Raw genomic sequence first — 16,115 nt, forward strand, 5'->3', positions numbered from 1 at the left:
GGTTGCTCATCTAGACAATCAGATTGCTCAAGGTCCTTGGTCGGAAGAGCAAAAACTAGTCTCCTCAAATATCAAAGAACTCCTGGCGGTGGAATGTGCTGTCCAACACTTTCTAGGCTCCCTCCAATCCCATCACGTAAGAGTGCTCTCAGACAACAAGTTGGTGGTAGCATATTTGAATCACCAGGGGGGCACCAGGTCTCGGGCATTGATTGAAGTAACTAGATCCATCCTGCTGTCAGCAGAGTCCAATCTAGCCTTATTATCGGCACTTCATATCAGGGGCATGGAAAATCAAGCTGCAGATTTTCTAAGCTGAACTCAGCTGAGGCAAGGGGAACAAGGGGGTTTTCAACCATATAGTACAGCTTTGGGGCCTCCCAGGGATAGACTTGTTCGCAAACAGTCTAAACCGGAAAACTCGCGCCTTCTGTTCAATCGACCCATGGGGGAGCCCAGTAACTCTAGACGCCTTTTTAATTCCGTGGGATTTTCATCTAGCCTATGCCTTTCCCCCAATAGCGTTAATTCCCTTAGTGTTGAGGAAAATTTGGGAGGACAGAGCAAGGGTAATTATGATAGCCCCCTTTTGGCCGAAAAGAGCATGGTTTTCGTGGCTACGGATAATGTCCATAACAGACTCTTGGGTTCTTCCAGACATTCCGTTCCTTCTGTCTCAGGGGCCGGTGAATCATCCGCAAGTAAAAAACTTACATATGACGGCCTGGAATTTGAAAGGGAGCTTTTGATTAAGAAGGGATTCTCTTCAAACCTAGTTTCTACTCTTTCAAGTAGGAAACCTGTGACTACTAGGGCATATGGGAAGGTTTGGAGGAGATTTTTGTCGGTCTCGGGTGCCAGTTTATCCAGGGAGATTCCAATCAAAGAAGTGCTAGAGTTCCTTCAGAAAGGGTTGGAAAAGGGGTTAGCAACAAGCACACTTAATGTTCAAGTAGCAGCATTAGGAGCCCTTTACAACTGCGACTTAGCGGGAAATCGCTGGGTAATGAGGTTTATTAAAGCCTCAAGTAGATCTAGACCCATTTTCCACCGCACTACGCCTCCCTGGGATCTAGACTTGGTACTCCCTGCATTGACCAGAGCACCCTTCGAGCCTTTGTCACAAGCCTCTCTAAAAATTGTATCCCTCAAAACCTCTCTGCTCATAGCACTAACATCAGCTCGCAGAATTAGTGATATACAGGCTTTATCAGCTTACCCGTCTCTAACCCAGATACTAGATGACAGAGTGGTCCTTAAGACCGACCCATCCTATCTTCCTAAAGTGGCGTCACGTTTCCATAGATCACAGGAAATCTCTTTGCCCTCTCTCTGTCCTAACCCCAGAAATAAAAAGGAAGAACTCCTACACACACTAGATGTTAAAAGATGCTTAACCCAATACCTGTCAGCCACAAAGGAGTATAGGAGGAATAGGTCTCTGTTTGTGTGCTTTCAGGGTCCAAAGAAGGGACATAAAGCATCAAAAGCGACACTTGCGAGATGGATAAGAGACGCTATCCTCCTTTCGTATTCCTCGTGTAATGAAGACATTCCAGAGGGGGTTAGAGCTCATTCGACCAGATCGGTGGCGACCTCCTGGGCAGAGAGAGCTGGAGCCTCAATTGAACAGATATGTAGAGCAGCTATTTGGACGTCTCCCTCTACATTCTTTAATCATTACCAGCTAGACCTGACCTCTTCTTCAGACCTCACCTTTGGCAGAAGGGTTCTGGAGGCAGTGGTCCCCCCCTAATGTACATTCTATGAAATTCTCTCCATGGTGCTGTTATGGGGGCAAGAGAAAATCGTAGTTACTTACCGATAGCAGTATTTCTCTGATCCCATGATGTCACCCGTACATTCCCTCCCTTCACGTGTGGGTGTGCACACTAGGATTAATTATTAATATTTAGTCACGCAGTGCCTCTTATAAGATTAAAATTAAAATATTTTTGTTTAGTTTAACTGTTTGTTACAGCTGAAGCTCTGTTAAGGCCCTGTAAACCAACTGATGTGGGAGAGAGGTTCCGCCTTTTTCACCTGTAGGTTTCCTGTCCCTGAGGGCGGATCCATCTCTCTCCGTGGTGCCGTCATGGGATCAGAGAAATACCGTTATCGGTAAGTAACTACGATTTTTCTAACCAAATCCGTTTGTTGAAAACATACAGTATGTACCAACCTAAGATCAGGTGGTTGGCTATAAGCGTTAAAGGGGTTTCCTCCTTTTCACTTTTCGAATTAATTCCTTGTGGTCATGTTAAAGATGAGCAGTTTTTCACCCTTACGGGGTCTAGTGCAGCATCTCTACCACTGCTCCAGTAATTCTGTACAGTTTGGATTGTTGATGTTACTTCAACAACACTGCAGCCAATCACTGTGCTCAGCGACTCTGTAGTTGGCACAAACATCTGAGCCCCGTGATTTGCTGCAGCTCTTTTGACGTGACCGCACTATTGCAGCCTGTACACAACCAACGGAACAGTAACACGGAGATGCAGCACTGGACCTGGGGAAGGTAAGTAATGGATAATTTAATTATCTTTGACACAACCACATTGAGTTACTAAGAAAAGTTGATAGAGTTGATCTCTTTAAGAGCTACTCAATATTAAAGGGCTTGTTCAAGATTAGAAAAAAAAATTGAACGGTGCCATTTCTGTCGATGGGATGTGACGAGTAGAAAATAGTTGATCGCATTGCAACCAGTGCTATAAATGCGTCTTCTTCATTTTTCCATCAATTAAAAAAGGGATGGTTATTGGAAAAGACCCAGATTGTGTTGAAACATCAATTTAAAAAATATATATTTTTGTATTGTTGGAAAAATAAAGTAGAAAAGCTTTTTTGCACCTAAAAATATTTTTTTCTATCTTGGTATTGCCATGGAGTTCCTTAAAAGTCAATGAGACTAAACAACAATGCCGGACACAATCTATGGACGGATGTGGCACCTCCTGTGGGGAAAAAAAGCTGACCCATTTCTTTAATCCAGGACAAGTTCTCGTTCAATTTAAGGGCTCGTTCTCACGCTGTGTTTTTATTATGTTTTTTCGGGCATTTTACAGTGCATTTTATATAGCAAACACCGTGCTGCTTTTTTTCCTTTGCTGATATGAAACATCAGATCATTCTTTATAAATCTGCAGCATGTCAGTTCTTTTAGAATTTTTTTTTTTTTTTATAAATGGGGAAAAAACGCATAGAAAATACATGTAAAAATACAAGACAAAAGCACGTATTATACACCGCATTTTGCAAAATCTGCTGAAAATACTCCACGTGTGCACACTATGGATAAACAAATACCAGGAAGTGATAGATTATAGATACATTTCTGCACAATAAATAATAAGAATTAGCATAATATAAGTAACGTTTTTTCCTAACTTCTTCCATAATGTAACCGTGCCTTAGCCTGATGTAACATTCTGCTGCTCCGAGCTAAATTGTGCCCATCTAGTAATCACGATTTGCCAGTGAAGCTGGGCAGGCAAGGCTGCCTGGGTACAATAGCTGTCCTGCAAAGTGCGAGGCTTGGTTTTAGCCGCAGAACATAATATTAACTAATGAATTGGAAATGATTGTCTTATTTTCTTTGAATGCTACAGTAGTTGCAGAAGCCCTAAGGTTGTAAAAACAAGGTCACAGATGGTACGCTAATACTGAAACTAACTTTATTTAACATTTGCGGCTGTATCCATTAGCACAAAACTAAAAAATAGGTCAAATCTCAGATGCTCCATTCTTCTGACACTATTCTGCTGTGATAACTGGCGATATAGACTTTCTCTTCCTGAATTTTTACATACTGATAATTATATGCGTACTTACTATAGGAGAACATAGAAGTGTGTGCTATACAATAGTGTTATGGTAAATATTTAATACTTTAATTATTATTTAGACAATTAAATCTACCTACCGTATTTTCCGGCGTATAAGACGACTTTTTAACCCCTGAAAATCTTCTTAAAAGTCGGGGGTCGTCTTATATGCCGGGTGTCGTCTTGTACGCCGGGTGCAGACCAATGTGTATATGGTGGGTGGGGTGGGGGGAGTGGTCCCGATGACGAAGAGAGGGGGCGTCTCACAGGAAATTGAGTGGAGTATCTCCCTATTACCTCATTGTAGCTGCAGCGTGGGGTCTCTGTGCTGGAGAGCGGCAGCGGCTGCTCCTCTTTGTGCCGCGCGGGTGCTGTGCTGTGGGGCGGTGTATCTTCGTGCAGCATCGGGGCTCTGTGCTGTGGGGCGGCGGCGTATCTTCGTGCAGAGTCGGGGCTCCTCCGGCATTTCCTCAAAGCCCGGAGGCACCGGCAGCTCCATTGCTGCGATGTGGTGAAAAATGGCCGCTAGGGGCGGCGCATGCTCAGATTCAGATCTCGTCCCGCAGCGCAGGGGCCAAGGCTGGCGCCTGGCTGGAAAAGGTTTTTTTTAGTTTTGTGTATATAATATTTAGTGATGAGCGAAGTATACTCGTTGCTCGGGTTTTCCCGAGCACGCTCGGGTTGTCTCTGAGTATTTGTGACTGCTCGGAGATTTGGTTTTCCTTGCCGCAGCTGCATGATTTACAACTGATCGACAGCTTGATTACATGTGGGGATTCCCTAGCGACCAGGCAACCCCCACATGTACTCAGGCTGGCTAGTAGCTGTAAATAATGCAGCTGTGTCAACAAAAACTAAATCTCCAAGCAGTCCAAAATACTCGGAGACCACCCGAGCGTGCTCGGGAAAGCCCGAGCAACGAGTATACTCGCTCATCACTAATAATACTCATTTTGTAAACTATGGGGCAGGTCGGTGAGGGATCAGTGACCTGTCAGCAGTCTGCATTATGAATACCTAAGCAGAGCCCCAGAGGCCGCCCCTGAGCATGGGAATATCATTAACGCAAAACTGAAAATAAAGATTAAACAACAACCACAAGAGGGATTTAATCAACCAAGGTATCACTATAATCAGTATAACGGCACTGAATTGACATTGTCTGTAGGTTGCTGTGCACAATCCTGCTGACAGGTTCCCTTTAAAAGAAATAACCTATCCTTTTTTTGCTCTGTATTCTTGAAAGTAGAGAGTAAAAGATGATAATGGCGCCACAAAATCATCTGAAAAGTCTCTGAAAACCCAGCTTTAGGAAAGCCATTGTCCTCTTGAAGTAGCTTTATCTTAAAAACCCCGGCAGGTTCGTCGGTCTCTAAAAGACCCCGTGTGCACATTCTTTTGGGGAGTGTCTTGATGAGTTTTTCGTAACATAAAGTGGTTTTGAAGAGTTTTTCAACCTTTTTTGCAAATTTTATTTTAAATGACATGCACTTTCTTTTATCAAAAACTGAAGTGAAAGAGAAACTCTTAAAACAATGAACATATGACTAGCAAGTCATTTTACAAAAGAAATGGAGAGAGAGTCTTTCATGCTGCTTTTATGTCACTTTTTTGCACTGATAGAAGCCTTAATGAATATTTATAGCTCTCAAGTTCTTATTCCATGACTGAGGACAGGGTTATGGCCATAAATGCGTGGGCTTCTGTGTGATGGTTGCGCACGCTCATGTTATAACAGTGTCAGATTCGGTATGTGCCAGTGGCACTCCTTACCTTTCATCTGTATGATGGTTACTCCGAAGCAGAATAGCTGCCAGCTGTGCCGCGTTGTGATGGCGCACACTTTTGTCACACACTGTACTCGCACTCCTTGCTCTTTTACTTTATCAGCAGGTCTTTGCTTTGTATGCTTGTAATTTAGGATTATTGTGTTTCTAACCAAAGTGCTTTGTTTTGTTTCTCCCTAAAGGTTTTACCAGTTTCATGAGAGGCCCAACAGGCGACATATTTAACCCTTTGCATTGTGAAATTTACCAGGATATGGAGCAGCCTCTGTGCAATTATTACATTGCATCATCTCATAATACTTACTTAACTGGGGACCAACTTCTGTCTCAGTCCAAGGTGGATATGTATGCTTGGGTGTTACAAGATGGCTGCCGATGTATAGAAGGTACGTGGGTGGCACAGTCCCAACTTAACTGCATTATTCTTGTTTCATGGCATGTGACATTAGGCTTATGTGTATGGAGACTCCCTGATGCTTTTTCTGCAAGGAAAATACGATTCTGTATTTTCTCTTATTTTCTTGAGATAAACAGAAACAATTAGGTCAATCCATTGTCTATAAAATTGAGGTGGCCATGGGCAAGATAAATTTGAAGGTAGATCCAAACAATTTTTGTGGGACTTCCTTACAATACAGCAGGTTGGACACTGACGCTACAGTCCCTGGTACACTTTAGATAGCCATTGCCTGAATGATGGTTCTGCCGATCATTTGCCTTGCAACTATCTTGCCCAGCTCATTCGTACACAAGAGCCAGTGATCTGCCAAGCACTCCTATCTTCTATATCACAGAGCTGCTGTCATAGTCCTCTGGTGGAGCCGCAATCCAGAACTGGACATCCTGGATCCTGAAGGCTACATTCACATGATGAGTTTTTGGTGCGTTTTGCGTTCAACACACACAACGTCTTACAGTTCCAGCAAAGTGGATGGGATGAATAGAAATCTCATGACCATTTTGCTTTTTTTTAACTCAGCGTAAACTGACTGGTTTGTGTTTCATATCTGCAGCATATCAATTTCTCTTGTGGGTTCTGTCCAGAATTTCCCCGTAGACTTATGTTAGGTGCAGAAATTCCACGGGTAAAAAACACACAATCGCATCAAAAACACATAAAATTTGTACCGACAAATGTCAATAAAGTTTTGTCAAGGCCAAATACCAGGAAGCATCAAAAACATGGCAGCTTTATTTAAAGTATGACACACCAAAAAGAGACAAAAACCACATTGTCAAAAACACAATAAAAACGCATGTTAAAAAATGCAATGAAAATTGCAAGTAACCTAATTTGAATAATAGGTGCAGAAATGGTGCAGAAATTCTGCAACATCACAAACTCAACAAAATCTCATAATGTCTGGGATCCCATACACATTAAGATGTTGGCCAAACCCGTCGATATCTGCAGGTTTGGTAGATATTAGTCTAACGTGTATGGGGTGTTTAGAATTTTAATTTTTTGTTGTAGATTTTATAAATGATATTGAACTCCAGTGCATACAATGGAACGTAAAGGTAAATATATGAAGTAACAAATGTAGCAATCTGATGTATAGCCAACATATATCACGTATCTGTGACTGCCTATATGTAAAGAACAGACAAGTGCGTTTTAGAAACTTATTTTATTATTACTTCTGTGATTAAATGTTGCATCCAGTGTTGGACTGGGGAGCCTGTTGTGAGTTCTGTTTTTGGGCTCCCTCTGGTGGTTACTGATGGTACTGGGTGACTTGTCTTTCCTGGGTCTCTGGGTTCCACCTGTTCCATCAGGATATGGGAGTTTCCTATTTAACCTGGCTTTGCTGGCATTTCCTCGCCGGTTATCAATGTATCCAGTGTGTCTTGTTACCTCTGCTCCCTGCTCCTGGAACCTTCTGGTCAAGCTAAGTTTGGATTTTCCTGTTTTTGTGTTTTGCTTTATTTGGTTTTTAGTCCAGCCTGCAGATATGTGATTCTTTGCTGCTGGTTGCTCTAGTGGGCTGAAATTGCTCCTCATGTACCATGAGTTGGCACATGAGTTCAAGTAATTTCAGGATGGTTTTTTGAAGGGTTTTTCGCTGACCGCGCAGTTCACTTTTGTTTCCTCTGCTATCTAGCTTTAGCGGGCCTCATTTTGCTGAAACTGTTTTCATACTGCGTATGTGCTTTCCTCTCATTTCACCGTCATTATATGTGGGGGGCTGCTATTTCTGTGGGGGATTTCTCTGGAGGCAAGAGAGGTCTGTGTTTCTTCTAATAGGGGAAGTTAGATCTTCGGCTGGAGCGAGACGTCTAGGATCATCGTAGGCACGTTCCCCGGCTACTTTTATTTGTGTGTTAGGTTCAGGGTCGCGGTCAGCTCAGGTTCCATCGCCCTAGAGCTTGTTTGTATCTGTGCTTGTCCTTTAGTGATCCCTTGCCATTGGGATCATGACAGTATAACCGGCCCACAAAGTGTTAATTGTATTGGCTGAAGTAGGAGGATAAGTAGTCTGAGGAATTTTTTTTTTTTTTTTTTCTCTTTCCCTCAGAGTTTGCTGCCTAGCCTTATTGCAGCCTGGCTACTTCCTCCTCCTCTTAATCTTTGAATGGCTCTGATCCCAGCTGTTTATCATGGATGTCCAGAGTTTGGCTTCCAGCCTGAATAATCTTGCCGCTAAGGTTCAAAATATACAGGATTTTGTTGTTCATGCTCCTATGTCTGAACCTAGAATTCCTGTCCCAGAGTTTTTTCTGGAGATAGATCTCGTTTTCTGAATTTTAGGAACAATTGCAAGTTGTTTCTTTCTTTGAAATTTCGCTCCTCTGGAGACCCTGCTCAGCAAGTCAAGATTATTATATCTTTCCTGCGGGGTGACCCTCAGGATTGGGCATTTGCATTGGCACCAGGGGACCCTGCGTTGCTTAATGCGGATGCGTTTTTTCTGGCATTGGGTTTGCTCTATGAGGAACCTAACCAAGAGATTCAGGCTGAAAAAGCTTTGTTGGCCCTCTCTCAGGGGCAAGATGAAGCAGAAATTTATTGTCAAAAATTTCGGAAGTGGTCGGTGCTTACTCAGTGGAATGAGTGCGCCCTGGCTGCAAAGTTCAGAGATGGCCTTTCTGAGGCCATTAAAGATGTTATGGTGGGGTTCCCTGCGCCTACTGGTCTGAATGAGTCTATGACTATGGCTATTCAGATTGATTGGCGTTTACGGGAGCGCAAACCTGTGCATCATTTGGCGGTGTCGTCTGAACCGTCACCTGAGATAATGTAATGTGATAGAATTCAGTCCAGAAGTGAACGGCAAAATTATAGGCGGAAAAAAAGGTTGTGCTTTTATTGTGGTGATTCAGCTCATGTTATATCAGCATGCTCTAAACGCACAAAAAAGGTTGATAAGTCTGTTGCCATTAGTACTTTACAGTCTAAGTTCATTCTGTCTGTGACTCTGATTTGTTCATTATCATCCATTTCCGTCGATGCCTATGTGGATTCAGGCGCTGCCCTGAGTCTTATGGATTGGTCATTTGCCAATCGCTGTGGGTTTAGTCTGGAGCCTCTGGAAGTCCCTATTCCTTTGAAGGGAATTGACTCTACACCTTTGGCTATGAATAAACCTCAGTACTGGACACAAGTGACCATGCGTATGACTCCTGTTCATCAGGAGGTGATTCGCTTCCTGGTACTGTATAATTTGCATGATGTCCTAGTGCTTGGTCTGCCATGGTTACAAACTCATAATCCAGTCCTTGACTGGAAATCAATGTCTGTGTTAAGCTGGGGTTGTCAGGGGGTTCATGATGATGCACCTCCGATTTCTATCGCTTCATCTACTCCTTCTGAGATTCCTGTGTTTTTGTCTGACTATCGGGATGTTTTTGAGGAGCCTAAGCTCAGTTCGCTTCCTCCTCACAGGGATTGCGATTGTGCTATAAATTTAATTCCAGGCAGTAAATTTCCTAAAGGTCGTTTGTTCAATCTGTCTGTGCCAGAGCATACTGCTATGCGGGATTATGTTAAGGAGTCCTTGGAAAAGGGACATATCCGTCCATCTTTGTCCCCTTTGGGAGCAGGTTTTTTTTTCGTGGCCAAAAAAGATGGTTCCTTGAGGCCTTGTATAGATTATCGTCTTTTGAATAAGATTACCGTAAAATATCAGTATCCTTTGCCATTGTTGACTGATTTGTTTGCTCGCATTAAGGGGGCTAAATGGTTCACTAAGATTGATCTTCGGGGTGCGTATAATCTTATACGAATAAAGCAAGGTGATGAGTGGAAAACCGCATTTAATACGCCTGAGGGCCATTTTGAGTATTTGGTAATGCCTTTTGGACTTTCTAATGCTCCTTCAGTCTTCCAGTCCTTTATGCACGATATTTTCCGTGAATATCTGGATCATTTTATGGTTGTGTATTTGGATGATATTTTGGTTTTTTCTGATGACTGGGAGTCTCATGTTCAGCAGGTCAGGAAGGTGTTTCAGGTCCTGCGGGCCAATTCCTTGTTTGTAAAAGGCTCAAAGTGTCTCTTTGGAGTCCAGAAGATTTCTTTCTTGGGGTATATTTTTTTCCCCTTCTACTATTGAGATGGATCCCGTCAAGGTTCAGGCTATTTGTGACTGGACGCAGCCTACATCTCTTAAGAGTCTACAGAAGTTCTTGGGCTTTGCTAATTTCTATCGTCGTTTAATTACTAATTTTTCTAGTGTTGTTAAGCCTTTGACGGATTTGACTAAGAAGGGTGCTGATGTTGCTAATTGGTCTCCTGCGGCTGTGGAGGCCTTTCAGGAACTTAAGCGCCGGTTTTCTTCTGCTCCTGTGTTGCGTCAGCCAGATGTTTCGCTCCCTTTTCAGGTTGAGGTTGATGCTTCCGAGATTGGAGCGGGGGCGGTTTTGTCACAGAGAAGCTCCGATGGCTCAGTGATGAAGCCATGCGCGTTTTTTTCTAGAAAGTTTTCGCCGGCTGAGCGGAATTATGATGTTGGTAATCGGGAACTTTTGGCCATGAAGTGGGCATTTGAGGAGTGGCGTCATTGGCTAGAGGGTGCTAGACATCGTGTGGTGGTCTTGACTGATCACAAAAATTTGATTTACCTTGAGTCTGCCAGGCGTCTGAATCCTAGACAGGCTCGTTGGTCACTGTTTTTCTCTCGTTTCAATTTTGTGGTTTCATACCTGCCAGGTTCAAAGAATGTGAAAGCGGATGCTCTTTCTAGGAGTTTTGTGCCTGACTCCCTTGGAAATTCTGAGCCCTCTGGTATCCTTAGGGGTGGGGTGATTTTGTCTGCTGTCTCCCCAGATTTGCGACGTGCTTTGCAGGAGTTTCAGGCGGGTAAACCTGATCGTTGTCCGCCGGAAAGACTGTTTGTTCCGGATAATTGGACCAGTAGAGTCATCTCCGAGGTCCATTCTTCTGCGTTGGCAGGTCATCCTGGAATATTTGGTACTAGAGACTTGGTGGCCAGGTCTTTTTGGTGGCCTTCCTTGTCGAGGGATGTGCGTTCTTTTGTGCAGTCTTGTGAGGTTTGTGCTCGGGCTAAGCCTTGCTGTTCTCGGGCCAGTGGATTGTTGTCACCTTTGCCTATCCCGAAGAGGCCTTGGACGCACATTTCCATGGACTTTATTTCGGATCTCCCTGTCTCTCAAAAAATGTCCGTCATCTGAGTTGTGTGTGATCGCTTTTCTAAAATGGTTCATCTGGTACCCTTGCCTAAGTTACCTTCCTCCTCTGAGTTGGTCCCTCTGTTTTTTCAGAATGTGGTTCGTTTGCATGGGATTCCTGAGAACATCGTTTCTGACAGGGGATCCCAGTTTGTGTCTAGATTTTGGCGGACGTTCTGTGCTAAGATGGGCATTGATTTGTCCTTTTCGTCTGCATTCCATCCTCAGACGAATGGCCAGACTGAACGAACTAATCAGACTTTGGAAACTTATTTAAGGTGTTTTGTTTCTGCTGATCAGGATGACTGGGTTACCTTTTTGCCGCTGGCCGAGTTTGCCCTTAATAATCGGGCTAGTTCTGCTACCTTGGTTTCTCCTTTCTTTTGTAATTCGGGGTTTCATCCTCGTTTTTCCTCTGGTCAGGTGGAACCTTCTGATTGTCCTGGAGTGGACATGGTGGTGGATAGGTTGCATCGGATTTGGAGTCATGTGGTGGACAATTTGAAGTTGTCCCAGGAGAAGGCTCAGCAGTTTGCTAATCGCCGTCGCCGCGTGGGTCCTCGACTTCTTGTTGGGGACTTGGTGTGGTTGTCTTCTCGTTTTGTTCCTATGAAGGTCTCCTCTCCTAAGTTCAAGCCTCGGTTCATCGGTCCCTATAGGATCTTGGAAATTCTTAACCCTGTGTCGTTTCGTTTTGATCTCCCGGCATCGTTTGCTATTCATAATGTGTTCCATCGGTCGTTGTTGCGGAAGTATGAGGTACCTGTTGTTCCTTCGCTGGAGCCTTCTGCTCCAGTGCTGGTGGAGGGAGAATTGGAGTATGTTGTGGAGAAGATCTTGGATTCTCGTGTTTCCAGACGGAAACTCCAGTATTTGGTCAAGTGGAAGGGTTATGGTCAGGAGGATAATTCTTGGGTGGTTGCCTCGGATGTTCATGCTGATGATTTGGTTCGCGCTTTTCATAGGGCTCATCCTGGTTGCCCTGGTGGTTCTCGTGAGGGTTCGGTGACCCCTCCTCAAGGGGGGGGGTACTGTTGTGAGTTCTGTTTTTGGGCTCCCTCTGGTGGTTACTGATGGTACTGGGTGACTTGTCTTTCCTGGGTCTCTGGGTTCCACCTGTTCCATCAGGATATGGGAGTTTCCTATTTAACCTGGCTTTGCTGGCATTTCCTCGCCGGTTATCAATGTATCCAGTGTGTCTTGTTACCTCTGCTCCCTGCTCCTGGAACCTTCTGGTCAATCTAAGTTTGGATTTTCCTGTTTTTGTGTTTTGCTTTATTTGGTTTTTAGTCCAGCCTGCAGATATGTGATTCTTTGCTGCTGGTTGCTCTAGTGGGCTGAAATTGCTCCTCATGTACCATGAGTTGGCACATGAGTTCAAGTAATTTCAGGATGGTTTTTTGAAGGGTTTTTCGCTGACCGCGCAGTTCACTTTTGTATCCTCTGCTATCTAGCTTTAGCGGGCCTCATTTTGCTGAAACTGTTTTCATACTGCGTATGTGCTTTCCTCTCATTTCACCGTCATTATATGTGGGGGGCTGCTATTTCTGTGGGGGATTTCTCTGGAGGCAAGAGAGGTCTGTGTTTCTTCTAATAGGGGAAGTTAGATCTTCGGCTGGAGCGAGACGTCTAGGATCATCGTAGGCACGTTCCCCGGCTACTTTTATTTGTGTGTTAGGTTCAGGGTCGCGGTCAGCTCAGGTTCCATCGCCCTAGAGCTTGTTTGTATCTGTGCTTGTCCTTTAGTGATCCCTTGCCATTGGGATCATGACAGGAGCCAAGGACCCACCAGTAACCTCAACTCCAGGGCCCCACTTTACACAAATTCTGTATTAATAAACTGGGTTGATTGTTAAACAAGTAAGGCTAGGTTCACATCGCGTTAGTGCCATCCGTTTAACGGATTCATAGCTGATGCTCAAATCTCTTTTTTTCTACGATTGCACTAATGCATGGTAGAGTTGCGTTGGCATCAGTTAGCAATAGAGGTCTATGCACAGCGAATGCGTCCGTTCGCTGAGCGTTAGACCTAACTTACCCGAAAATGCAGTAGAAAGCGAGGGTGCATCACAAAGTAACGCATCATCGCTAACGCATGCCGATTTTGACATGCGTTACGATAATGGAAGTCTATGGGCGTTACTGACGCTAAGTAACGGATCCGTTAAACGGATCGCCCAAACGCAATGTGAACCTACCGTTCGATGTTGCCTTTGTTTGTATATAGTGATTCAAGTATATAGTGCCAAGTATTGCTCATGTAAGAGGGTGGACAGAGGCCCCCCGGAGGATTCCCCTGTTCTCCTGTGAGCCAGGCAAAGCCTGGTTGCATCCATGGCTTCATTCAAGGACTGTTTAATTGCTTTATAAGTTACTCACTTGGTTTTACTAATGAATCTTAGTAATGCTGCAATTCTGCTTCTTTGTTTTGTTTGGCTGAAGTAATACTGCTGTACGAATCACTTTGCAATAAAGCAGGGTAATTGTCAGTTATTAAGATTTTCTATTGATAATAAGGTATAAGTATTAAACAAGGCAATTAACAGAAATGAAGCTTTATCATTTAGAGCAATCCAGATATCAATAAAAAATTACTATTGCATACAGTATATCTTAGTACAAATGACTGGTATGGGCAGTGCATAAATTCAGATCCCATTTATTCTGGAGGCACCTGCCATCAATCCAGAGGTGTCCATACACCATAGATCTCTAGATCGTAGGCAGGCAGATACCTCTGGCAGCAGATTGTTAAAATTCAACCTGCCCAATGCTTTACTTTCCAATCATGGAGCGAGTGAATCGTTGGTGTCTCTATAAAATTTGTGGGTTTGGACAAATTTTCCCTAATGTAATTAGGGCTCTCTAGATATTTGTCATCTGAAAGCCATTCCTTCCAACCCCCCATTGCAATCATGTTTTGTCAGTTAGGAGAGGGGAATAAGCCGCTGCCAGACATTTGGCAAAGCCTTACCACCCCAGTTAAAAACCAACGTGCCTGATCTCTTTCCCCCCACTCGTTAGTGAGTTGAGATAGTCAGTCCTATGGCTTGGCCACATTTACTGTAATAAGTATGGAGACCTCTATGAAGGTGAGAGCGGCAGAATGCTTATTGGGCAAGGAAAACTAGACTAAAAAGTTTGTGTTGTTTTTTGGTTGAGTACAGGACTTCACTTATTCAGCATTTACAAAAGCTATTGTGTCTTTCATTGGAAAAAAAAGAAGCACTAAGGCTGGTTTCACATGTGCGTTGGGCAGAGCTTCGGAGGGCTGCGTACTTCCTCGTACTTCCTTCATTAAGCCCCGCACACTGCCACACCACTTCCATTCCGCTCCGCCTCTGTCTACATGCGTCCTACGAACCTATCTTTAACATTGGGTATGCAGGCCATGCGGATGTATGCAGATGTCGTTTTGACGCGCCCGATGACCACAACAAAATGCAACATGTTGCGTTCACCGCAGTGTCAACGACGCATGCGGACGCATCCGCATACATCCACATGGCCTGCGTACCCAATGTTAAAGATAGGTACGCAGGACGCATGCGGAAGTAGGCGGGGCTTTACAGAGGACTTTCCTAGCCCTCCGCAAAGCCCCCGAACGCTAATATGAACTTGCCCTAAGTATAGTGGGATTTTTTTGCAAGATGCCCAGTGTCTTTTACAATTCGGGAAAAAATGGGTGTTTTGTTGTTTCCAGATGGACATCAAACAAATACTGTTAAGACAAACTTCTGGTCCATTGATTTTTCTAGATATACGTCCAACGTACTTGTTGGGAGATTATCCGTGCATTTACACTGCCTTTTTAAAAAAATTTATATGACTTTTCTGATAAATGTGTCACTGTGCAGCTGCTTATCTCGCATCCGATTTGGGATGTGATTATAAAATGCAGTGTTCTTATATTATTTCCAAGCCTCTGATTTTATTAATTCTGAAAGAATTGTTTCCGTCTCTCACGCTTCAGTTCACCAGTCTGATATTCTTCAGAGGTTTTGTTAAGCAATGTTTGAAAAGAGTATAGTATCTCGCCTTCCCAACTCGATGAAACAAACCAGATAGAAAATGCTCACACTGGAGTATATGTGGTAAATCGGGGCCAGGGCTGCACAGATTGATTTCTAATCATTTTTTCAACATACTTTGTAAAAAGTAAATTAAAGCTTCATCTTTGAAGCAACATTTAAAAATGATATCAGGATAGTGTATTATTAGTAATTTTTTATAATGTTGTTTTTTGGAATTTCTCCCTTTAGAATTGGGAGTACAGAAGGATATAGTAAACTAGGCACAATGGGGCTTATTTACTAATGCAAATACTTGGACAGTGCAAACTTAAAGGGAACCTGTCAGCAAGATTGTGCCCAGTAAGGCTACGTTCACACTAGCGTTCGGCTAGTGTGCGTCGCTCTAGCGTCGGGCGACGCAGCGGCGACGCACGCGTCATGCGCCCCTATGTTTAACATGGGGGACGCATGCGTTTTTGCTTGTTGCGTTTTCCGACACGTGCGTCTTTTTTGACGCTAGCGTCGGACCAAGAAAACGCAACAAGTTGCATTTTTCTTGCGTCCGATTTTCGTCAAAAAATGACGCACGCGTCGAAAAACGCAGCGTTTTTGCGTGCGTTTTCATGCGTTTTTTGGTGTGTTGTGCGTCGCGTCGCCGACGCAGCGGCGCACAACGCTAGTGTGAACGTAGCCTAACCTACACACAGTGTCAGGTCGGCACCGTTATACTGATTACAATGATACCTGGTGATGCAGGTCAGTGAGGGATCAGTGACCTGTCAGAAGCCACACATATGAGTAGCTAATCAGAGCCCCACATAAAGACCGGAGCACGAGCATGTCATTAACTCAAAACT

The 16,115-nt window shown here is 43.9% G+C and overlaps 1 protein-coding gene across 1 annotated transcript in view; it reads left to right on the forward strand.

Annotated features, from left to right (window-relative positions):
- PLCH1 (phospholipase C eta 1) overlaps positions 1-16,115 on the forward strand; it is a 451,824-nt gene that overhangs the window by 349,841 nt on the left and 85,868 nt on the right. The window contains exon 8 of the mRNA XM_069727462.1: positions 5,797-6,000. Coding sequence (XP_069583563.1) covers positions 5,797-6,000 — 204 coding nt within the window. The remainder of the gene's footprint in view (positions 1-5,796; positions 6,001-16,115) is intronic.

The sequence above is a fragment of the Ranitomeya imitator genome, chromosome 5 (assembly GCF_032444005.1).
Source record: "Ranitomeya imitator isolate aRanImi1 chromosome 5, aRanImi1.pri, whole genome shotgun sequence".
In the NCBI taxonomy this organism is placed as follows: domain Eukaryota; kingdom Metazoa; phylum Chordata; class Amphibia; order Anura; family Dendrobatidae; genus Ranitomeya; species Ranitomeya imitator.